Raw genomic sequence first — 27827 nt, forward strand, 5'->3', positions numbered from 1 at the left:
ATTACTTATAAAGCCCTGAAATGGTTTAGCACCTCAGTATTTGAAACGAGCTCTTGAACGGACGTCACTGCTGCATTCTCAAAACTCTGGCAAGTTGATAATGCCTAGAATATCAAAATCAACTGCGGGCGTCAGATCCCTTTTTTCTATTTTAGCGCCTAAACTCTGAAATAACCTACATAACATTGTTCGGGAGGCAGACCTTTTAATTCTAGATTAAAGACCCATCTATTTAACTTGGCATACACATAAAAAAACAAAACACACCAAAAATTCAATAACATTAAATTACCTTTAAATTACATATATTATGTAAAATATTAAGCAAACAACAACCGGGAACACTTGCCATAACACCTGATGTACTTGCTACATCGTTAGAAGAATGCCATTTACGGTAATATTAGTCTGTTTTGCTCTCTTATTCTGAGGCTCCACCCATAGCCAACCAGATCCAGTCTGTATCCAGGTCAGATGGTGGAATCAGCACCTAAGAGGACATCTACAGCCCTGAATGTCAGCAGAGACCAGGACAACTCGATGAGGCCCCAGATTCCCTGTAAGGTCCTTGTTTCAGACGGCCACCGGGACAAGACCAAAGGAACCAGTTCAGTCCTCTGCACAATGTGACTTTGCTGCAGCCAGGAATTGAACTGCTGGTTTCATCTGGCCAGAGGAGAACTGGCCCCCCGACTGAGCCTGGTTTCTCCCAGTTTTTTCTCTTAATTCTGAGTTTTGGTTCCGCTGTCGCCTCTGGCTTGCTTAGTTGGGGACACTTCATTTCCAGCAATATCGTTGACTTGATTGCACAGATACTATTTAAACGAATTGAGCTGGACGATGACATTAATGAATTCATGATGAACTGCCTTTAACTGAAAAATTTAGTGTTTACTATTGCATTTTGCATGATTGACACACTATTTTCTAATAGTAATGCTGTAAAAGTTTGCCTTTGACACAATCTGTATTTTTAAAAGTGCTATATAAATAAAGGTTACTTGACTTGACTTGAATTTTTTCATATGTTTTGGGAGTGTCCTATTGTCCATAATCTGTGGACACATGTAAACTTTGTTTTATCCCCTTTACCACAAATTAATTACATGGTTAAGCCAAGTATGTCTTCTTAATGATTATTCTGGCTTCTGTATAAGCTCAATACAAAAAAAAGAATGTTGTTTGCTGGTTTTACAGCTGCAAAAAAAGACAATAATACAGAACTGGTTTACACCACACATGTGTGGGAAAACGTATTGGACTCATAGTCTTCTTAAAATAGTGGCCTGTGAATATCAGCACGAGTTAATGAGTGTTTTTTCTAAAATACTGTATTATATAAATAAAATATATATAAAATATATTTTTTTCTCCCTCCCTTTTTCTCTCACTGGAATATGTAAATTGAATATATGTCTGTTGTTGTTGTTTTTTGTTTTATACTGAATGGATGTTATGATGTTATTTGTTTATGTAAAAGACTGATAAAAAAAATTATCACAAAAAAGAAAGAAAGAAAAGAAATGAAAATGCTTATTTTCTCAACAAATTTGTTCTTGTATGTGGAACAACACTAAAGTTTTAAAGCTGGACTGTTGATGCCTATTATTTCACAATTCTCAATAAAATAAGTAAAAAGAAAATAATTAGAATCAACAGGACAATTAAATATACTAGAAGTAATATTATAGAGTTATTATATAATATAAACAGGATGCGTTAAGTTTTGTCAGGTGTGTCTATGTTTCTGTTGTGCTGTGTTGTGTTTACATTAATGGAGTATTCTGATGACGACTTTTCCTGGACCTTGACACTGTTATTTATTTGGCAGTCTATGGGACAGTCACAAGCCTCCCTCCGTCCTCGGCTTTCTCATCCAAAATACCTTAAATTGTGTTTCAAAGACGAACAGAGCTTTTACGGGTTTGGAACGACACATGTGTGGTATAAGTGATTAATAGACAAAATTTTAATTTTGGGGTGGAGGATCCCTTTATTGCTATGATTTTGTTTGTTGTTGGCCTCATAGTACTTATTACTGCTGTCTACTGCTTATGATAGCTTTCAATATACAGTTTTATATCACGTTAAGGTGTAATGCAGCAGAATTACATTATTGCCGTTGTACATATTTTTGTAGTCTCGAGACGTAACTGTAGGGCAGTAAACTGACATCATTTTTAATAGATGAGATCTCCGTTGTGCATTGACCTTTCAGAATTAGTTAACTTTGCCAGAATATTGTTTACAACATTTATCACACTAACTAAAGTTAAAAAGTGCAATCAAACTACCCATTTTAGGCATAAAGTGGCAACCTTAAAACAGCACTGTAAAAATACCACTTTAAAATGACAAATAATAACCCTCAGAACAACTTAATAACAAAACATACACCTAAAACATCTTGTAAACATAAGAAACATAAGAAGCAACTGAACACAATACACCCAAGCACACACTAAATCTTAAACCATCATACAACCACAATTTAAACCCACATTAAATTGCTAAAACCGCACCCCCTTTAAACAATAAAACTCCAGAACCACCAAAACCCCAAATCCTTTCAGTCATATAACAACCTAACACAACAACACAAACCATTTCAAACCTCAACAAACAAAACACAAGCACAAAACCACAACCACACCACAATAACCACCACCACACAAACCATTTTTATGATTAAAACACAGCATATAATAGAAAATGTAACGATAACCATGAAGTTCTTCTCAGTGGAAAAGCTCCCAGAATGCCCACTCTGATCCTCGGATGATAACCCCACACATCTATCGGTCACTTTCACGAACCGCGTTTCTCCCGCCAGCTCACAACAGGAAGAGGAAGTAGGAAGTTGGGCTACACAGGTCACAAATCCTGAATTATTAGATTTCATAATCTCAGTGCATATTAATGTTCCATTGTTGAGGTTTTGGAGCTGAGAGCGTAAGAGATCCATAGCTCGTTATTAAAGCTCTGGGAACATCAATGCTGGGTTATTTGTGCCAGCTAACACAACTGTTCTTTACGAAACGAAGAGATTCAATGATCCGCGCCTTTGAGATCAAAGACCATTGAAAACCGCCGGAAACACGGATCTGTCTACTTTAAGAGAATGAGCCTCATTACTGTAAACTAGAGCCAAGAGGAATGAATATGTTTTGGGTCCAACACAGTCCCTCATCATTTAGTGAGAGTTTCTAAGGAAAGCTGCATCACATTGTGACTGATTCACAAAACAATCCACACTGAAACCATGACCAACAAACAAGACACTGACATAAAACCTAACACCTACACAATGACATCAGTTCTAGATTAGTTTGTGCCTTGTTTTCCAGTCTAACCTTCTGCTTGCTGGCCGCTTACATGGAGGTAAATAGTTTTTAAATGAATGTACTACTGTATATTTTTAGCTTTGAATACATTTTTTTTACTTATAATTTATCTATCAGTATTGTATTTTGTAGGGGAACAGTTTATGACCATTTATACCTGTTTCACCACTTTCTGAGCAAAGGACTTGAAATAAACATTTTCCAACTGTAATAAATCAGGCTTCAGTTCTGGTCTTATTTTAATTAAAGAAGACAAAAAGATGATTAATTCTGAGGTGAAACAAGTTTTGGAAAAGCTAAAACTAATTAGATATTAGTTATGCACAATAAGAATATTAAAACTTACTTGAATTTTTTTTAAAATACCGATTTTCCTAAGCATGTTTTACATGCTTTAAACTTGCATAAAATCAAAGGCAAAAATAACCCTACAAGTTGTGTTCCGACATTTGTGGTTTAAAAACTTCAATACTTAAAAAAACTTTAATACTTAAAAGAACCAGATTCGTAAAAACACACATAAATTCAAAAAAAAAACAAACACTGAAAATAACATACATTTACTTTAGAAGCAATACTGAATTGTTGGCATTACCTTTGGTAATTTCAAGGATTTTACAAGACCTCTTTTTACCATGTACCTCATTGGCACTGCACATGCACTCACCATCCGACACCTTCATGTTCTAGTGACATTTTCTATATAAAACCCAATAACCAAATCCTCACCTGTATTCCATTTTTTGAAACTGCAAAATTTCTAACATGACAGAAACCCTTATGCCTGTTACAACCTGTCACACACCACAAATCTACTCCAAACTGGACTGAAGCAGCTTCAAATCAAAATCTTACAAAACTTACAAATGTCAAACCTCAAACTCAATTCATAACAACACCTATCAACATTTAAATATTAACACATACAGAACTGAAGCCAGTAAATTCCAGATGACAACAACTTATGGACTGAAGCCGCTCAGCTGTACTTGATTCACCCTCAATCTGTTTTAGAGCTCAAATCTGATCATTCATGGATCTTTGAGGAGATTTGTTTCCAGAAGCTGTCTTTCACTGTGCCTCAGCGGAGGAATGATCTTCACAAGCTCCAGAACGCATCTAATTTCTGAGGAGTATCTCTCAATCATTGCAATATAGTTTGGATCATTCAAATTAATCTTACACACACTATACCCGAAAACTCCACGTACACCCCAAACACGATATATAATTTGAGACTGACATAGACCGTGTCTTTTTTCGTTACTTTGGCGTTGACTGTTGTTTTCCTTTAATCATTTATGCCACCGTATACTAGCCTGTGCTGTGTTATAAAGATCTCATTGATTTATATTTATGAAGATATTTCATCAAATTGCACATTTTACTCAGTTTGAGTCTCTGAATAAAATTAAGCTGTTTTTCCTCCATATTCTCACTATATCAGATTATATGAGCCATAAAAGCCTGATGGATCAAATATGATACTCAATAAAACACATGCAAACTTGTCTAAAGATTCAATAAACTGTTCCATTTCAAAAAATACATTTATATATCACTCATTTCTCAAATGCAGGAACATATTTCATATGTCAGGCTTTACAGGGTTAATTAACTTAACTTAGTATAAAACAAAAAGTGTTCAATGATAAAATGAAGAGCCTTTCACTAGGAAAGACTTGAGAGCAAGTGTTCAATAAAAAAATAAATATTAATAATGAAGCAGGTATCATTCCTCATACGTGTCTCATGGGGCAGAGCTGTGATGAAAATACATGAGAGACTCACACTCACACACACACACATAGTCCTACACACACACACACAACACACACACACACACACACACACACCACACAAACACACACACACACACACACACTCTCACGCAGCGCACAACAACACACACACACACACACACACAACACACACACACACACACACACACTCTCCCATCTCTCTCTACTCACACACACACACACACACACTCACACACACACACACCACCCACACACACCACACACGCACGCACACACACACACACACACACACACACACACTCACTCACACACACTCGCGCACACATACACTCTCACGCTCACACACACACACACACACACACACACACACACACACACAAACACACATGCACACACACACACACACACACACACACACACACACACACACACACACACACACACCAAACACACACAAACACACACACACACACACACACACAAACAGACACACACACACACACACACACACACACACACACACACACACACTCACTCATACACACACACACCTTTAAAAAATATACAAACAAACAAACCTTCAAATATTATAATGCTTTTTAATTTTGGTTACAATTATTTATATAATCCATTGCATATAACGTATCATACATAAAGGCTTTAAGTGTTACCTTTATTTTCTTAATTCTGTAGATAATTTTTGCAAACAGGGATGTACCCAAGTTTTTTATTTTATTTCAGTTTTAGCTCACGTCTGGGTGCAAATTTGTCTCTAAAATATGTTAAAGTAGGTACACAAGCACACAAGTCAAATCTCACATGCCTGGTTCTCTAAATGTCTTCTCAAATGGTGCATAATTGTGTTTAGACACACACCTTACATAACACTTGTGAAACACACACACACACACACACACACACACATATACACACAACTTAACACACAACACACATAAAACACACAAAAACACAAAAAAAAAACACACACACACACACATTTATAACAAGACTATTGTTTCTGTTTAAAAACCAATAAGCTAAGTAAACTATAACTGTAAACAAAAACTTTAACAATAACCCACATTCATACAAAGATATGAAACACTTGACGTAGATTTATTGACTCACACAGCAGATGCTCTTTTATCTTCCTCTTGCGGTCGTGAGGAAACCCATCCTCACACAAATACATTATTTACAACCTACACACACACACACATTCATATGCTTTGTCTTCCCACACATGTACAACAAAACCCTCGCTCCCACAAATGCACACATGAGAAACATCAATGATTCCTCCAATCATGTGTTCTTGTTATTTTACTAAATGCATAATTTTCACCTGCGGGAGCATAAATCCCACACACTGCATACAAATGATTTTCTTACTTAGTATTTTTGACCTGTTTCCTAGTGCAAATATCTAAACATTCTTAAATCAAATACATTTACTAAAGAAGCTAAATGCATTAAAAATATACATGTTCAATCTAAAAATAAAAAAAAAGTTAAAATTCAAATTTAAAAACCTCACTGGCATGTTGCATCTCAAATAAATAAATCATCAATAATAAAAAACAAAATTCAAAGGAAAAAACAGATTATTTTTCAGACCCCACTGGCATGTTATCTTGAGTTATGAATTGCAAATGATATCTGTACTGGAAAACAAGTAAGAAATAATTGTGTAGATGCACAATTAAGTGTGAATCTTAGCAATACTCTGATGTATTTTTACGTAAAATGTGGCTCTACCACACATACATTTGAGATGCGATTAGCTGATTCACATCATCTAAACATACAATACCTGATTGTATTGACAGCATCTAAATGAATAATTTATGTGTGAACAACTTTACAGACTTACAAAACGAGTCCTGTGAATACTGAAAATCGTGGCCATAACAATTTTTATTGTATTGTATTCAGCTGTCATTGTTTACGAGTCGCATATTATTAAAAGCAGTATACTCATAAACTTATGGAAAATGTATCGTGTAATATAACATTTTGATTCTGTTGTGGTGAGAGTTCTGATGCCCAAACTGTTTCAAAGGATTACATAATGTTAAAAAAAAAAAACAGGACTACACTATAAAACCTTAAAATGAATAACATTTCTGCAGTTGCTTAACCATGTGCTTGTGATTGAATATTTACTTTTGTTTGCTGTGGGACACCCAAAGGCATGCTGTTACTGACAATAAAACCATAAAATACACCAAAAAGTCTGAAAGTAATAAATTTTAAATGTGAGCTGAAATACAAATTTTCAGAATCCATCCAAGTGTGAGGAACAGACTCAAATTCAAGCCTTTATTCAGTGATCTTCAACGACCATAAACATAAAATTTCTCACGCTTGTTTACAAAATTCAAAAAATTATCACGTTTTTTATTATCAATAAAATGAAATAAGAGCATCTATACAAATATCTTTGACATAATAGATTCAATAAATATTTTAGGTTTTTTAGCTCTAAATATGTAATAATTTTTACGTTTACTTAAAACTTCAAGGAGCTTTTTTTATTGAATTGATAACATGATAAGAGTGCATCTAAACAAGTATCTTTATGATATAAAAGGTTTGTAAATATAACAGGTTTTGTATTCTGTGAATTAGCGTAATAATGTTGTACGTTTTAGATGTTTCAAGGACATTCAAATGGTAAAATAGAAACTAAACACCACAGCCGTGGTGGCAACTGCATATAAACAGCATGATGAAAAAACACTTATGCTGTTATTAAATAAAAAATAAGAAATAGAAAAAAACTTGTGTCTTTTAGAACTGTTTGTAACAGTATCTAAACAAAGAAGAAAAGCATTTTCCTCATTCAGCACTCAAAGAGGGTTTCTGATCCTGCAGACGTGGCCATTATTGCAGTCAAGAGTGTCAAAATGTGTTTGACGAAGGTTTTTGGGGACCTTGATAGGCTACTTGTTTTCTGCAAGCTCTTTTTTTTTTTGAGAGAGAGAGAAGCAGGGATGTTCTTGAGTTCTTGCGTTAATGACAGTAACATTGTTGAATGTGTTGGCTGATGATTTTATAGCACACACACTCATGCTCTCTCTTTTAATTAGCATACCTCTCTTTAATCACACAGGCTCATTCATTATTCATGCTGCAGTGGAATTAATTATTCATCAGTCACATTTCTGCACAGAGGAGGAGGAAGGATGTGAGGGATTGCCAGAGTCTCTCCTGTCCTCACACATCTCTAAAATGACACAACAGCATCTTTCTGCTTTTATCTTCTTTTGTCCTTCATTCTGTCTTTCTTTGATTGTAAACAAAAGCATGCTGGAAAAAGGTCACTAGAATGGCAACTTTATTCTAAATATGCATTCAAAGAAAATAATGCAAACCATACTCATGCCATCAAATTTCCTGTGTTATTTCTAAATATGTCACATAAATAAAATAACACACTCTTAAATATAAAATGTAAATTTAAAATGAACCTTAAAAAAACTAATAACATAAACTAAAAGTTAATTTTTTTTTTTTTTTTTTTTTTTTTGTTTTTTTTTTTTTTTTTTTTTTTTTTTTAAAATCAGGAAAAAACGAGGAAAACCTAAACTACTAGACAACTATTAACCAAATGGGTAATAGTATTGTTAAATGCTAAACTTTTTTACTCCACACCCATTGTCCACCTACTGACCCCACCCATCCACAACGACGTGAGTTAACAAAATGACACCACCGCTAAATAGGCTTGCTATGTAAATTATATCCACTTAAATATTCAAATAATAAAATTTTAACTATCAGTAAAATCTTAACCGCACCCCCCCTGATCAAAAAAAACCATATAAACACCCCCCCGGTGGTACCAACTTTAATGGATGAACAAGATATATGAAATTATATTGTCAGATTTAAACTAAAATATTAAATCCAAAAGGGAAAAAAATTATTAACAATAAAATAAGTAAATGTTAAATATTAATGTTAATATAAAATATAAACCTTAAAACCCACTGCGGGAAAAAAATCCATAATAAAATAATCAGATGTTAAATCTTAAAGTACAAAAAAACAAACAAAAAAAAAAACACTGTTTTGCGAACACCATAATCCCATAATCCTCTGCTCTGCTTCCAATCATCTGTTCAAAGGGAAGAAGAAAGTGTGAAGAGGCTGAAAAATGCTGCACAAAGCAGGCGTTCACCGTGCATGCTTCAGTTTCACTCAATTAGTTCTGCTTTCCATCAACAGAGCTGCATTTGCATAAGCCGCCCACACACACACACACACACACACACACACACACACACCCTGATAGGGAGTTAATGAGATTGAGACGATGCTCCTCGCTCTTTTTATGCATCTCTGATGGCATGCATGAGATGCAGCGCTTGCAGTTTGTGGAGCACGACATGCAGTCAATGTCATGTAAAGTTCATCCCTTTATTTTGTTACTTATCCTACAATCTGCATAGATACAGTCTTACATTGCCCTGCAGGGAAACTTTTATTATAATGCTCCGAGGCTGGTCTTTCATAGCTGAGAAGATTTAATTGAGTTCTCAGTTACGGATCATCAAAGCATCGACTAAAATCCCTCAGGAGAAATTAGTCTGAATGCAAGAAAATGTATATTGCACCTTCATTGCAATGCAAGGCATCTGCCAAATGCATAATACAGCAAGAGTTATAAAATGAATGTGGATAAGAGGGGGAATCTGATGCAATCTCTACTGAAACTTTATCGGAGATGTGAGATTACTGGGTCTTATTCTCAAAAGAAGAATCATCTGCAATAGTCTCCATTTGCTTTTTTACCTAACTAACTTATAATAAAACATACAATTAAAGATGTCATGTGTGAGTTTTCCTTCATGCATTTGGCAGTTGCTTTTACCCAAAGTGACTTGTACTGCAGTATACATTTTTCTAGTTCACTCATTCCCTGAGAATGAAACCCAGGAGTATGGTGTTGCTAGCACCATGCATATCTGTTTAAGCAACAGACTCATTTTTAGTTTCTCCATTGTTATTGTAGTTTCTCCAGCTCCTCAGATCAGTGGTTTGGTGTTTTAGTTCTTTAACAAAAAATAGTTCACCCTAAAATGAAAATTTGAAACTGAAATAAAACTGAAATAAACTGAAATATGTTTCTTCATGGGAACAGATCTCAAGAAATGCAGCATTGCATCAGTGTCTCAGTAATGGATGCTCTGTAGTGAATGGGTGCCGTCAGAAATGAGAGTCCAAACAGCTGATAAAAACATCACAATAATCCACAAGTAAGAGCAATTGCTGAGCAAGTGATGCAGTGCTACATTTCTCCAAATCTGATGAAGAAACAAACTCACACACATTTCGGATGGACTGAAGGTAATGACATTTTCAGCAAATTTTCATTTTTGGGTTTGAACAATTTCCTTAAAGTAGCAAGATTATAGAGGGGTTTCTAAAAGAGGAAAAGATCCATTATTTTTTAAAATGGATTTCAGGTCCTGGATTTAACCTCGTCATTGGTGCAAGCTCAAACAGATCGCTGTGGGGAATCACATCACTGAACCAACCTTCACGTTTTGGGATAGGAAAACAGAATCGCTTTCTGCCTACATAATGAAAAATAATGGAATATTTCAATCATCCAGACATTCCTCTAGAGCTGAAGCATCAGCACAGATGATGAATCGATGATTGATGATGTTCAAGGAGGAAAGCTCTTGTCAGCTCAAACCAGGCGGCTCTCTCCATATGGGGGTCATATTTCGTCATCCCGTCATCCTGTTCTCCTCATGTGCTGCTTAGTTCTGCCTCTGATGGAGCTGAAATGAGCCACAAAATCCACCAAGAGACAAAATAAACTCTGTCCTGCGGACTCATCTCAGGTGCATCAGCGCGTGTGTGTGTGGTGTGAGTGTGGTGTGTGTGGTGTGTGGTGTGTGGTGTGTGATGTGTGTTGTGTCAGCTGTGTGTGGTGGAAACAATCTGCTACACATGTTCTCAGTGTTCTGGATGGACTGGAGGAATATATATTTAGATATATTTAGATATATCTAATGCATTTCGAGACGGTACTATTATTATTTTTAGCATCATTCTATTATAGTTTTTGTAAATATGTTTGATTTGCTTTTATTTTATTTTTTTTCCATTTAAAATGCTTAAGGTTTTAGTAATTTGGTTGGGTGTTTTTGTGTTTATAAAACACTGTCTATTGAAAGTTTTTTGGGCATTTTTGTCTATTTAAAGTTCCTTTTAATACATGAAGATACTAAATGAAAAAGAGGAATGCTGCCTTGGAAACTAGCTGAAATAAAATAAGTTTACATTTTTAAGTATTTTATTTTATTTTGATTCATTTTATTTCAAGTAACATATCTTGCAATTTTGATTTCATGGGGTCTTTTAAGAGCGTCACCATTATTTCCCAGGGACAAAGCCACGGCAGCAGGGCTGTTGGCACGCAGCTCTGGCCTTGCACAGGTGCCACTCCTGGCCTTAAGAGAGGCGTTTTCACTTCTGTAGCACAACACTGCGCCTACACACACAATCTGCCAAACAGCTGAGTCCCGCTGGCGTGGCTCTCCCTGTGCTATTCCACCCAGGATGGGGATCAGGGCCTTTTTTTGTAACTGTACAGGTAAAAAATGTGGGCATGAGAAATGTTTCAGATCCCGTTTCTTGTATCCTACATTGTCTCAGTGCCAGCGCTTGCCGGGTCATGACTCAAGTGTGCTGATGATGGGAGTAAAGACAGAGAATGATTGCCGTCAGGCAATGCTGGCACTGATGCCAGAGACACTGGGGCTTAATGGGACACACATGCCAAAAAAACCTCCAACGACTTCCTTTCCTTGAGCAGATCATCAGTCACTACTGACACATCAGACTGAGACGGAACCGAGTGTGCAGAACAAGGTCATTCGTTAATGAAAACCAATGTTGAGTTTGCTGTCAGGTTAAAAAATAAAAAAACACCTAGCAAACAATCCAGAAGCCCATATAGCAACCACATAGCAAAACCCTAGCCAGACATCCTAGCAACCAGCCAGAACACACTTTTTTGAGTCAATAACACTCTAGAACATAAGGGAGAAGAATCACTAAGAATTCATAAGCGCAATCAAATAGGCAACACATTTTAAAAAACCATTCAAAAAACCTTAGCAACCAACATTCTAAAAACTTTGAACGCCACTAAGCAACTCCCTGGCCACCATTCACATCCCCTGAGCATTATAATATTTGCTTCAGGACTCTTTTGACTTGGGCCATTAAAAAGCACCTAGAACTCAGCAACAACAACAACCAGAAGACCGGGGCAGTTCTAGGGGGTGAGATGGTAACTTACAAGTTGTTATTAAATTCACAAATTAAATACAAAGTACAGTACGTATTAAAAATATTTTATGCGTATGATTACCCATATCTGGTACATTAAAGTAAAAAGATGGATTTTTATGCAAAGTTAGATTACACTGTTAGGCTACTCTGCCCATTATGATCAACTAACATAATCTATAAAGGTGCAAAATGCATTTACTTACACATATTGACCGATATTTTCATGATATATTTTGGGAATAATTTTCGAAAAAAGAAAAAAAAAAAACTATGAAAAAAACAATAGACACCATTAGACACTGATGTAGATGGTTTGGGTTCTAATGGCGGGCCGACTCCTATTACCCGCTTTGGCTCCCCTAATTCGGGTTCTCCCCTTTCCGCTTATCTCTTCTTTTTGCCACCTCCATCTACTTCACCCCCACCTGATCATCTTCTTGTAGCGTGGTTCATGGGAAACTGTAATGGACCTGTTGGTCTCTACTGGTAATCGGTTTGCCTTCTATTGGTGGCTTGTTAAAAACCAATGAATCCATAATGAAATATGTCCAAAAACACACTACAGAAAAAACATTTTTTTAATGGTTTTTTAATGTGTTTAAAAGTTGATGGTTGTATTGTTTGCACATGGTATACTTTGTTGGAAAACCATTACAATTTTCTGTGATGTTTATCTAGTTTGTTTGTTTTTTTCAGTAGGGACATAAGCCTATAGGCAGTTATACAGTGGTATTGTGGTGCTGGGTGTCACCCATGACAAGCATAGAGACGCCCCACCCCCCCCCCCCCCCCCCCCCCCCCCCCCCCCCCCCCCATCATATCAAATACATCAAACGACGTGCACCGATTGTCCCTGACACTAACAATACATAAATAAACATGATGAAACATCATTTTAGTTGAAATTGTTAGAGATTGCAGTGATACATGACATTTAGGTGAATACTTACAATGTTGGATAAGATTGCGATTTAATTTTAAAATGGTGCCCCCTGAAAGCACAAAGTGGCCCCCTGTCTGACCCCACCACGTCAACCTCAAAATCAAAGATCTCATTCACAAAAACAAGAAGAATGAATATGTTTGTAACGTAAATGATTGCACACAATTTATGTAAGAAAGACTTTAAGACTGATTCATTCTGCCTTGTTTTCCAGGCTTTTAATGTAATTTTAAATTTAATTACTTTATAAAAAAAAAAGTTTAAACAGAGCAAATATTTTATGCCACACGCATATAAAAAAGCCCACTTTTATTTTGATATATTCTGCTAGGGTGAGATGAATAAAGTATGCAGCATTGAGTGGTTGGAAGGTACACGAGCTGAGGTTTTAATCTTCTGTGACTCAGACACAAGTGAGAGTTGAGAGATCGATAGATTCACAGCGACGTTTCAGGCGATCAAGAAACATCTTCACTTTCATCTCCTCATATCTGATTTTATTGTCATCTCAGAGGACAGATACGACTGTCGCAAGCAACCCCAACCCAACCCTCATTACGGTCAATCCCACACACACACACACACACACCACACTGTCATTTCTGCATCATCAAATCTGAGGAGAGTTGGAGAGTCAGAGTAGTCTGAGGGAGCGTTTCAAGTGATTAAGGTCATAATAAAAACGTGTCCAAAAGAAGAAAGCAAGCGTGTTTGTCTGAGAGAACAGGACACGACAGAAATTTTCCAGCAGGACGCAGAACACATGACATAGACGTGAGGACAAGGTTCTTCAATAGTTAGATCCTTGAAGGGATCTATAGAAATCTGAACAGGTTAACTGGATTTCTCTTCTGGGTCTCTATATTATGACCAGGCACGATAGAAGATGTAAGGAGGAGAAGGATATGATAAGAAACACTGTGATTTACACAACATAAATGTACCACAATGTAAAAAAAAAACAAAAACAGGGACGCTTTTACAAATAAAAAAAAAAAAAAAACCAGGAAACGCTTTAGAGATCGCATCTGAGCATAGCAAAAACCAAATGCAAGACAGAAGACAGGACGATTGTTCAACAGGAAAATTGAACTAAACAAGTGGATGTCTCTGCAGTGAATGGGGCCGTCAGAATGACTGAGGTCCAAAACAGCTGATCAAAAACATTCACAATAAGCCACAGACCACCCAAGTTATCAGTAAATATCGCGAGAAGACCAAAAGAAGTAGAGAGAACAAATCCATCATTCTCAAGGTGTGGATTTTTCTTGTGGATATTGTGATGTTTTATCAGCTGTTTGACGGCACCCATTCACTGCAGCTGAGCATCCACGGCTGAGCAGAGATTGCAAATGCTACACTTGAACAAGCTCACTCTACATTTTGTATGGTTCTTAGAGGTGACAACACATTCTCAGCAAAATTCGCTGGTGGAACATCACTAATATAAGCACACAGACACTCAAAGTCCATTTTTTATGATTGCAATATCTGCTCTTTATGATGGAACCGATTTGTCATATGAACTAGTCAAATACAAGGTCTGACCGAAGTACAATAAAAAACTTTATGGGTTACAAAAATATAACCAAAAGCAATGAAGAGCCCAATTCAACTGTTTTCATGTTTTATAACAGGTGAATAAAATCTCTGACAGGAAGTTTCAAAAGTCAACCAAAAAAATCAATGATCGTTTAGACCTGCTTGTAAATCATCACCTCTGGGTTTTTTTACGGGCAAATGAAACCTTGAAAACAACACACTGATATCTGCTGCTGGAAAAACGTCAATAGCTTCTGCAAACCAATAACATGAAACTGAGAAAATAAATCAAATTCATAGCAATTAACGTCAAGTCTGGAGGGTGATACGCAGCAATTTATTTCTCATCAAAATAAAATACTCTTTGACGTTTGGATAAAACCATCTGCAAAATGAATACACTTATGTTCGCATGTAAATAAAAGATAAGAATCCAATTCTTTGATGTGAATGGTAAAAATGTAAGTCTATTATTAAACTAAAATCGAATGTATAGTCTCATATGAATGATAAAAAAAAGACTCACATCAAGCTGTCTGACCTAACTATTTTTAGGCTAAAGCTTGATGTTCAGAACTTCACAACAGAAGTCACAAACAACTTCAGTCAAGTTTCCAAACACAGAAAACTGGGTCACAAAGTAAGCCTGCCTGAAAGGCAAAAATGAAAGTGTTTCAAGCACTTAGATGGTTCACGTAGATTTAATAACAGACAGAAGTGCAGTGGGGGTGAAGATCTGAGAATACTCCTAAATCCTGGTTGTACCCCCTACCCTGTTTCAACCCTTTGGCTATCAAATAAAATGTGCTCTAATGCTATTTTAATTACACAGTGTTTATGCGGAGAAACTCTGAATGATGTCTTCTGTCCTAAGTTCTGCACATGACAAATATATTCTGTATTACATGACAAATTAAAATAGTTTCTGACATAAAAGGTAAATGCAACATTTAATCTGTTAACTTTTATTTATTTATTTTTAAATCAAAATTAAGAGATATAGCCTAAACTTGACAAATCTGAATTGTGAAAAGAAGAAAATCTGAACTGTGAGATACAAGTCAGAATTATGCGATAGAAATGTGCAGTTACCTTAATTAAAAAATATGCAAGAAAAGCTTCTGGGGTATGCAGTCCATAAAATCTCATCTCATAGCCTAACGCCAAAGCACTCTGATACCATAAACAACCCACAAACAAAAAGCTTGAATGTGGTGTGTTTTAAGAAGCAACAGAATATTAGGGACTAGTGTTGTCTATGTGTTTTGAAATGGACCCCTTGAGTCAGTCATAATGAGAAGGACTCCAGAGAACCACAGACTGTTTTTACAGAGTGCTGCTGGGAAACACGACAGGAAATTAATGCTGGATTTGTCCATGACATGATGGCTCATTTTAATGGTTTATTCAGTATTTCAGAAGATGTGAGGTTCCTCTGATAGTACTATAGGGGGCGCTCTATAAGCAACAGAAGACAGAAGGAATTCAACAGAATGTATCTGAAATAAATCATACTTTGACAAAGATATATTGTCCACTTACAGGAGATCAGACATCCAGGACTAACATCCTGATTGAAGAACAGCTTGTCAAGTTGCTTAAAAACATCCTCAAGTTTGCACTTCATGGTTCTGTTACACTGCATCTCTGTTAGAAACATTCTCATGATACATGATCCGCAATCTGTCTGTACTGTAAGACAGTTTTTATACTGTATCAGGGAATGTGCTGGACCTCTGAACGAAGGTACACTAAGTCCCATCTCTGCATTTGTGTGTTCTTGGTCCAATGTGAATGCAATTATTGTTTGCACTGTTTTTTTTGTTTGTTTGTTTGTTTTTTTTTAGTGCACATATGCAAATATATCATATAGATGCTTTGGCCAGTCGTGAACTGTTTGAGAGTGAAGTGAATCTTGAGTGATATGTTTGTTTCCCCTCGTGGTTTTAAACGGATACCTGCACTTTCGTCTTTTATATTACATACTATGTAAATGTATTTTATTTTTAATAGTATTAAAATATTATTATTGAATATTATACATAAACATATAACATACTTGATTTCTAAACACTATTTTTGACCTTCTGTTTCCATAAACATATAACATATATTCCTAGTGTAAATAAAATGCCATGGTAAAATAATTTATAATATTATTTACAATCATCATCATTATTATACTATTTATTTTTTTGTTAACTTACTTATTTTATTTTGAAGGGACTTATTTTAAAGAATTACAAATACAGACATGGGTCAACAAAAATATAATTAATTATAATATTAAAATCAATAAATAAAATCAAATGATAAAAATAAAGTTACTTTACATTTTACAGCTTTCTTTTTTTAAGCATAACATTGTTTTAGATATTGCCGAACTTTTTAGCTTTTAGAAAAAGAAGAAAAAAATCCCCTATATTTAGAATGATCTATACTTAATACAGTTAGCTAATATAAGTAGCAGATTAATTAAAATATATATATATTCCTTACTATAAAACATGTGACAAAACATGATCTCAAAACATTTGCCAATTAACGTGAGCCTTAATTTGACCAAAAACAGACTGAGTGACAACTCCAAAATAATTAAATGAACCCATGTTTCTGCACGTAAAGCCCAAAACGTACATTATTGATCAATATTACAATTAAATATATGTACAAGATCGAACGGTTGACGTCACGCGCGCAGCGGAAGTGCTTCAGTGTAAACAAACAGAGCGTCGAGCACCCAATCATAACCTAAAGAGCAACGGAACGACCGCCTTAACCCCCTCTTTTCAGCGTGCCGCTCTCCACACCCTGTGGATCTTCCACGCGCATCAGTCCCCGGAACGCAGCCCCCCACACAGACAACCTAAAGACAAGAGAAACACGTGAGCCTCCCGCGCATATCATCCTCCCGAACGAATCTCCGCAGCTTAGCCCCGGCTTCGAGCAGCAGTGGTACAAGAGTCCTCTGGCGGAGGTCACGTGAGATCTGAAGCCGCTAGTCAGAGTGTTTGCGTTACGCGTTTACAAAGTAATACGAATCAGCGCAAATATCTGTGCAAAACTTCGAATTTGAGATGTTCCAAAGAGCTTCACAGACATTTTTCACTTTGTTTAGTTGTAATTGTTTAAATCCTAATGTTTTTCTGTCTACTTTCAGTTTTAAATACAATCTCAGACTGTATGTGGAAGTAACATTAGTTTGTAAGATGCAGGAATGTTTCAGTCTTTTATAGAAGCCACGGACCCCCAAACTAAATTTAAAACAAATAAAAAATATAATTATTTTATTCATTAAAAAATAATAATAAATATATGTGGTTAAATTATTTATTTTTAAGTTGATTGTTTTTTTGTTTTTATTTTTTGGCATAATTTTTCTCTAATATTTTCTGTGAACCACTAGGCACTCCCACAATGCTACATTATAATTTTTGTTTTCTACTTACTATATAGTACTGCACTGTTAGGGTTTTCGATGCGTAACCATCATCATTATTTTACTGCTTGTTTAACAGTTTTTTTTATTAAATTATTTAAAAAATATTTTGGTTTGTCTTAAATTCTCTTGTTTCCAAAAAATTTTATTATTCTGTAAAGTTATTTATTCATTTATTTAATTTTATGTAGTTATATATATATTATATATATATTATATATATATATGAGTATATATATATATAATATATATACATATATAGTATAGATCCTATACTCCATAATTTTTTTTTTTACAGTTTTTCTCTAATATTTTCCACGAACCCTAGGCACTCCATAATGCTACCTTGATTACATTTGATTTATATATATATATCTATTATATATATATATATATATTATATATATATATATACCAATAGTATATATATCTATATAGTGAGGTGTTACGATTGTGTATCATATTATTATTATTTTTACATTTTATGTTAATTAAATTAATTAAAATTTTAATCCATTACATTTGTTTTCTACTTACTATAATTCTGTACTGTTACTAATAATTCCCATGGACTCCCATCACTCCAATAATACTACTGTAGTACATTACATTTGTTTTCTACTTACTATAATTCTGTACTGTTACCATAACATACCAAATTAAGACATTAATTAAGACAATTTAATATTACTATTTTAATTTAATTACAATTACAATTACCTAGTTATTTTAATCTAACATCTTATTAAGCATAATCCTTTTATTATTATTTATTTAAGCAGAATTCCCTTGTCAGTTGCTCTTTTTGCACCATAACTCACTGCAATATGTGTGTTTTGTAAGGTTTCTTGAGATGTAACATCCTCTTTATTAAGAAGAGTACCAAATGCTGTAATCAGAATAAAATGTTGTGTATTCCCAGAAACGGTGCTAGTTTAATTAGAGACTATTGTCAGAGTCAGCCAACTTATATAATTGCATAATATTGCATATAAAGCATGCATTTTAAGTGTGTTCTTAGGTGTTTATTCTTGTGATTGTGTGATTTTTATTCCAGACCGGGCCTGTTATTGACATGCCGGTGCCGTCCAGCTACAATGACATCACACAAGACGCCCAAATCCGGGATTTCATTGGCTGGGTGTGGTATGAGAAGGACGTATGGGTGCCGGCGCGCTGGATCCAGGACCGAGGAACGCGGATCGTGCTCCGAGTGGGAAGCGCTCACTATTACTCCGTGCTTGTAAGTCTGTGGGATGCAGATGGTTGTCTTTGACTCATGATTAGTCACAGTCTCAGGATCTGTGCTGTGTCCGTCTCTCAGTGGGTGAACGGGGTCAAGGTGACCGAGCACGTGGGCGGCCATCTCCCGTTTGAGGCGGACATCAGCGGCGTGCTGCGGCAGACGAGCGGGAATCAGTGTCGGATCACCATCGCTGTCAACAACACTTTAACTCTTGAGACGCTTCCACCGGGAACCATCCAGTACATGACCGATCGCAGCAGGTCAGACGTCATCCGTGTGTTCACATAGTGCCCTAAAATCACTAAACATTTCAATACTTTAAATGCTACAGTCCCCCAAATATCAAAAAACACATATTATAAATGTCTGAATATTACTCAAAAAATATTTAAATTAATTTTTTACTCATAGCACTGTGCTATTTTACTGTGTATTATTTATTTACTTTTAATCATTAGCATGCGCTATATGTACTGTGTATTCCTTATTTTTTTTACATATTTTTTTTGTTAATTTTATTCATTTATTATTATTATTTATTCAGATTTTGGTAACACTTTATTTTAGGTCTCCTTGTTACACGTTACATGTACTTACAATTATAACAACAGTAAAATTATGCATAATACATGCAAGTAACCCTAATCTAACATTAACTGTATAGTAATTAAATATAGTTATTATTCAGTACTGAATGAATGTATAATTACACCGTAACAGCGACACCTTAAAAGAAAGTGTAACCCAATTTTTTTTATTTTTTTATTTGATTATAAAAAAATAAATAATACACTTTTACTGTAAATATTTATAAATTAAGTGTGGGAGGCCCAATGATTAAATATGATCACAATGAGATATTATTGCAATTATAAACATGTTAAGATAAGGCTGAGTAATGACGTATGATTTATAAAAATTTTGCAGAACATCCCTAAATGAAATCTGTCCATAGAATGACAAACAGTCAAAAAATGTGAATGCAAATTATTTAATTATTCAGTACCTAAAGATTAATATTTTCATATTTGCAATTTAAATAATAAAATATTGATACTTTGTATCCTCGTATCAATATATTGTCACCAAGCAGGCACTAACAGTGATTACTGTGCTGTATTGACACAACCCCTGTTATAAATATGTCTAAATATTATTTGGAAAATATTTATTTTGATTATTACACTTTGGGCTACTGATTATAGCACTCTACTGTTAGATGTATTCTTTATTTACTTATATATTTTCTTATTTTAAGCCAATTTTTCTGTATTTATTTCAATCCATTTTTTTTTTTTTGTGTGTACTAATGTAAACCTATATATTTTATTATTATCATTATCATTATTATCATTTTTTAAAACACGTTTTTCTCCTCATCATTTGCACAGATTCCCCTCGCAGTCAGTGGATAATCGTATTAAAGCTATGACCAGTAGATAAATAAAAGGCACATGATCTCCTGTCCTGTCCATCTTCTTTTCCTCTCAGAGACCGGGACGTTGTCTTCTTTTCCTCTCAGATACCCCGTGGCTACTTCGTTCAGAACCACTAACTTTGATTTCTTCAACTACGCTGGAATACACCCGACCGGTCCATGCTCTACAACCACACCGAAGGCGCACATTGATGACATCACAGTGGAGACCGCGTTCTCTGATAACATCGGTGAGCACCCACGAAATGTGTCACTCATACACCTTACTTTTAACAAAACAGCAGGCTTGGAAAATTGTAACTTGATTGCAATTTTCATAGAACCCTGAATTATTCAGAAATAACATTTATGAGACAGTTCGTGCAGAATTTTGTTGCTGAGTGAACTGACCTGTGTGTTAATATAAACATAAAAAAAACAAAAAAAAATTTATATATAATTTATATTTCATGAACTTTCCTAGAACACTAAATTTGTATTTTTAACTCTGCATAAACTTTCCTAGTACACAAAATTGGTATTTTTAACTCTGAAAATGCTGGTCAATTTCACAAATAATTAAACGAACACATTAAATCAAAGCGAAATTGTGAAAGACTGAAACAGTATTTTCTTATAAAACATACGCCAATAATCCAATAATAATCTTTTTTTTTTACAGTCTAGGCTTTGTTGTTTTTTCTTAGGATAAAAAATCCTATATTGTGTTTATTAAGAAAGGTACTAAATGTTCAGATCAGAAAAATGTTACATATTTATGTTGTTGTACTGTGTTGTTTTTAGCATCTTTTTTTATTGCTGGCTTTTCAAAGAGGAATTTTAACTTGGTTAACAACAGTAAAGTGGTATTGTATTGTGTTTTATTGTATTGAAAGGCTGTTGTCAAAATAGTCCACCTACTTCTTGTTCTATTATGAAATGCATGTTTAGCATATTGCATTTAAATCATTCATATTTTGCATTGTTTCTTCTGACTGTGTTCTAGTTATTTTACTTTGTCGGAGGGACATTATTTTCTACGATTACTTTAGGTGTACAGATGCTACCTTTATAAATGTTGATTGATTCAGTCCGACTCATCCTGTGTTTTAGGGCTGGTCAGTTTTAACGTGTCTGTGTTGGGCAGCTCTAAAGCCGCTGTGAAAGTCACGCTCTCGGCTCAAGACGGCAGGTGTGTGGCTTCGGCCGACGGCTCCAGAGGAGTCCTCAAAGTCACAGACGTTAACCTGTGGTGGCCGTATCTGATGCACGAAAACCCAGCTTACCTTTACTCCATGGAGGTCAGCGTCCATAGGACATGTAAATGCTTAACTAGTGTAGCTCTGTACTGTCAACAAATGAACCCGTACTGTAAAGTGTTACCAAGTTTAGAGATTCATTTTTGTGAATCAGTTCAAACCAGTGTTACTATCAAAGATACTATTATAGTTTTTATTAATAATTTGAATTAGTTAAAAAAAAATTCAAAATGTTTTTTTTTAGTAGTTTTGTTTTTTGAATTAGTTTTATTTATAGCTTTTATTATATTTATTTATTATATAGCTTTAATTTATTTTTATGTTTCAGTTATTTTAATACATAAAGGTAACCTAAATGAAAATGAGAAATGTTGCATTGAAAAAATAAGTTGATATTTTATTTTATTTTATTTCAGTTAATGTTTATTTTATTTCAAATAACAAAAATGTAGCAACTATAAATTTAATAACTTAATAACTATATTATCCCTGGTTCAAACTTTAAAATTCTATTAAATAAATCACTTGGAAACTAAAGGAAAATTAGATTAATTTCCGTGAAACCAGTGTTATTTTAATATCACTGAGAAACTATTATAGGTTTTATTTAAAAACTGAATTAGTTTTATTTTCAATTTTGTTATAGTTTTATTCATTTTTATGAAATTTAGTTTTTTCTTAATATGTCTATATAGTTAATGTCTATATCATTTTTAGTAATTTTTTTGAGTTTTAGTTATGTTAAGGAGAACAAAATGAAAATGAAACGTTAAAAGTTAATGTTTATTTCAAATGACTATTTTTTTTTTAATAATTATTATAGATTCAGTATATTGCTTATTTGCAGCATTAATCCAAAATATTAACAGATGTTTCTGCATGGCATTTTTCATGCATTAAAATTTTCACTTTAAAATACTGTATATATAGATGAATATTGCTGTTGAAAACCTGTCTGATATGGTTTTGTAGGTTCAGGCGACAGCAGAGGACGGACAGACGGACGTTTACACTCTTCCTGTGGGAATTCGTACCGTTAAAGTCACCAGCACACAGTTTCTCATCAACAACAAGCCGTTTTACTTCCACGGGGTCAACAAACACGAGGACGCAGACGTGAGTGACACCAGAGGGCAGCAAAACCAAACACTGACCACTGACTGACTGATACTACTCACCCTCACATCAGTTCAAACCTCTGTGACTTTCTTTCTTCTGTAAAATGCAAAAGTTTAACGTTTAAGCTGCTCTTTTCCAAGTAATTGAGGTTTGGATGCTTTCAAGCTCCAAAAATGACAAAAAGACATCATAAAGTTTCATAAAGTAGTTCATAAGACTCATGCGTTATATTCAGAGTCGTCTGAAATCATTGATAGCTTTGCCTGCGGAGCAGACTGAAACGTCATGCACTGAAAATCAATAATCAGAGCTCTGAAATCTCGATCAAGAAATGTGTTGGCTCTTGTGTGTGAATACACACATAATCTTTTCTTTTATATTATATTTTTTGTTTATGTAATTCATATTAATTTTAATTTAAGTTTTAGTACTTAAACTTATTTTAGTTAGTTGCCAAGGCAAAATTTCTAATTTATTCTAATTACAATTACAATGCAAAAAAATTAATGAACGTGGACAAGGATTTCTTTTATTATTATTGCTATTATTATTAATATTTTGAGCATTTATTTAATGTTATCACTTTTCCTTTTAATTTTAGTTTCTGTTTTAGTAACTGTTTCCTTTCTACCTTTCTATTTTATTTTGCATGCAATTAATCAAGATATATTCTGATTAGAATTAATTTATTTTAATTTCAGTAATTTTAGTACTTAAACTTATTTTATTTCTGTTAGTTGACAAGGGTAATTATTAATTTAAATTTATTCTAATTCTGATTAGAAGGCAAAAAAAAAAGAAAAACCTTTGACACCATGCTCATGATTTGCTTTATATTATTATATTATTATTAATAATAATAATTTTGAGCTTGCGCTGCTATGATGTATTAGAAGTTTAGATTATATATATTATAAGTTTTGGTCATTTTGTTAGGTGCTTTTGTCATTTTTATTCTTTTTTTATTTTAATTTAATTTATATTATTTTTAGTTTTAGTAAATTTAGAACTTACTTTTTTTTCCTAATTCTGTCTTTTATATTTATTAATAATTTGAGCTTTTATTTTAAGCATTTCCAGCTTCTATTTATTTTAATTTTACTTTTAGTTTTGGTTATGTTTTATGTTTTTTTGCCCATCGTCACCTTTTAAGGTTCATTAAGTCAGTAGAAGGGGATTAGCCATTTTCCATTCTTTAGGGTCTTAATGAAAAGTATAAAGGGCATACTTTGGTTAAAATTTTCTCAAAGGTAGTGTTTCATCAAAGTCAAAAACAGCTCTGTTCACAGCTCTGCTCGACCCGTTTTTCGGTGCATGTCCCCTTTTAAATGTTTATGAGCTCTGCTCGCCCCGCCCCGCCCTTCCCTCTTCCCCCCTGGGGTGACGAGCCTTTCCCCCATCTGATCATTATACTTGGGGATAAAAAAAAAGCAAAAAACTTGGTGGATTTTTATCATTATAGGGTGGCTGTGTAACACACTGCCAACACCACATTTATGTTCAAACACCACAAAAGTGCATGTGTAGCAGCATTTCCACTGACCCCCTTACGACCTTGTACAATTCTTTTTGCTACAGAAGAAAGTCATACGGGTTTGAAACGACAAGATTACAGAGTAAATGCCTGACCAGACATGTTGAAAACGCTTGGCTTTTAGAGAGGAACCTGTTCGATTGAGGGGTGGAAAAATATGTTGAACAACTCCATGTGCATTTTCCCTTTTCACTTTTCTGTTAGTCAGCTATTAACTGTGATGTGTCAATTTTAAATAGCTAGCTACGTTCACACAACTAGCATCCTCCCCTGTTATTCTTCTTAGTATAGACTGATCTTAGTTATAGTGATGTTGCTCGGAGTTTGTTCACAGACACAAACTGAATCCTCACGCAAAAGTAAAACACTCGGTTTCAGATTTCCCACTGAAATCCCTCGGTTTGTGGTCGCAGATCCCGAGGGAAAGGCTTTCGACTGGCCTCTGGTGGTGAAAGACTTTAACCTGATGAAAGTGGATGGGATTGAACTACGTTCCGCACCAGTCACTATCCCCTACGACGAGGAGATCCTGCAGATGGCCTGCCGGGCACGGCAATCGTCATTCATAGACGAGTGTCCTGTGGAGTGGGAATCAAAGACATGTGAGACGCCGTCCCAACAAACACACGAGCAGCTGAGCCTTTATTGAGGGCTTTAACCCAAGTGTGGCACAGAAACCACAACAGTGTCTAGGTCCCGTTTCATCCCTTTATGAAATATTATTATGTCTTGTCTGAAATGATGTCAAGGTTACAATCCTGTAGGAGACGAATCCATGCCTGACAAGATTTGTTTGACAGGTCAATGTCAGTGTCAACTCTATTTATATAGCACCATTAAAAACAACAACTGTTGACCAAGGTGACCTCAGAGATCTAGCTGGATTGTAAATGGAGAGTAAATCAGACAAATACCCAGGTGCTTGACCATTCAAACAAAAAACACTTAAAGACCCAGTAGCAGCACTTTAAAATCAATTCTAAAACAGACTGGGAGCCAGATGCAAGGAAATTAAAACTGGTCCTCCTTTTTAGTAAGTATGTTCTTTGTGTTTTCGAACACCTGTAAGACGTGGAAGACGGGCCAGAGAGGGGCTGATTAATGCCCATATAAACGGGAGGTTACAGTAGTCTAATCTTGTTGAGGATGGAGGCATGGATCACTTTTTCCAAATCCTTAAAAGAAAGAAATGGTTTTACCTCGGCTAGGACTCTGCGGTTTTAACCGAAGAACTAACTTGTTTGTCAAATTTGAGAGAGTTATCAAAAAACACACCCAAACTCTTCACTAATGGTTTGACAAATGGAGACAGTGGACCAAAATCTAAACAAGAGGAGCTAAAGGCTTCTGAGGATTCAAAAACCTATAATCTCATTTTGTTTTCATTTAGATGGCAAGAAAAATTTACGGACATCCAAGCCTTCACGTCAGCAAGACAAGCCAAAGAGTATCCATGCCCCTCTTATCAGATTCCAGGGGCAGATAAATATGCGTATCGTCCGCATAAACAATAAAATAAATATTGTGTTTCGTAAAAAATTGACCCCAGACGAAGCACCTATACAGTGAAAATAAAATTGGAGCAAGCAAGGACTAGAGCCTTGCGGGATGCCGCAAGTAAGAGGAGCAGCTCCTGTCGTGAATAATCTAATATTAACAGAAAAGCTTCTGTTATAAAGATAAGACTGAAACCATTTAAGAGCATTTCCCCGAATGCCTGCACTATACTCCAGTGTCGGCAATGTGAAATGAGAACTGCATGGTCAACTGTGTTAAAACACTGCACCTAGGCACTAGCACCGCAGACTTGACAGAGTCAGCAGTTAATAAAATATCATTTAAAACCTTTACCAGTGCTGTTTCTGTAGAGTGCTGTTTTCTAAAACCTGGTCACTGTTTCTTGAGACCAATGTTGTTTTAGTATTATTTATATGCTATTATAGTATTTATCAATATTTAGAAGTTATTTTAGCTATCAAATTTTGCAGTTTTAACCTAAACAAATAATTTGTTTGTTTTAATTTTTTTATATTAATATATACCTTTAATATATATATTTTATGAGTAATTTTATTATTTTTTTCAGTATTTTGTTCAGTTGATTTCGTATTTTTCGTTTAGTTTGATTTTTAATAGTTATATTTATATATTGTTAATGTATTTTTTCCATTTTAGTTGTAGTCATTTTTAGTAATATAATTTAAACATACTTCAATTCATTTCTATTTTTTTGTTAGTTTTTTTAATAGTTAAAGTTTTCTTTTTTTTATATTTATATTTTAAATTTATTTTTATTTCCATTTTGTTTTTAGTAATTGTTTAAAGTGCACATACTTCTGTTAATTTCTAATATTTGTTAAAGATTTCAAATAGTTTATATATAGCTTTAATTTATTTTTATTTCCATAATAATGTTTTCACAATATTATTCATAAACTCATAGGACAAAACATGCTACAAGACCTTAAAAAATACAATTTTATTTATTTACTGAGGTATGTTCAGAGATATCCATCTACACTTTGGTGTCTTTCATTTCCTCTCAATATGTGTCAGAATCTCTTAATACGTGTCGACTCTGTCAGATGTGCGACTGTCATGTCGAAAATATTTAATGTAAACTATTGGTAAAATCTAGCATTTAAATCTTCAGTTAAGAACTGAATTATTTATCAGGTATGTTATTATTACACACGGATTTCATTTGTAATCTCAAGCTACTTGAAGGTGTTTTGCGGTCTGAGGCGGTTAGTTTTATTGTCATATCTAGATCCAGATAATCGTGTGTGTATGTGTGTGTGTGTGTGTCGTCCTCAGACGCAGTTTTGGGAATGTTTCTCTGGCTCATCACCTGACCGTCATGGAGGAGCTGGTCCGGCGGGATAAAAAACCACCACATCT

At 34.6% G+C, this 27827-nt stretch overlaps 1 protein-coding gene across 1 annotated transcript; it reads left to right on the plus strand.

The window, feature by feature from the left end:
• Positions 1-474: 474 nt before the first annotated feature.
• Positions 475-27827, plus strand: LOC122137396 (beta-glucuronidase-like). Its single transcript, XM_042723468.1, has 8 exons — positions 475-626; positions 17706-17889; positions 19409-19594; positions 19676-19857; positions 21120-21265; positions 22128-22315; positions 23246-23389; positions 27744-27827. Exons 1-8 carry the CDS (start codon positions 475-477, stop codon positions 27810-27812), a joined length of 1251 nt encoding a protein of 416 aa, XP_042579402.1. The 3' UTR covers positions 27813-27827.

This window comes from Cyprinus carpio, chromosome B5 (assembly GCF_018340385.1).
Source record: "Cyprinus carpio isolate SPL01 chromosome B5, ASM1834038v1, whole genome shotgun sequence".
In the NCBI taxonomy this organism is placed as follows: domain Eukaryota; kingdom Metazoa; phylum Chordata; class Actinopteri; order Cypriniformes; family Cyprinidae; genus Cyprinus; species Cyprinus carpio.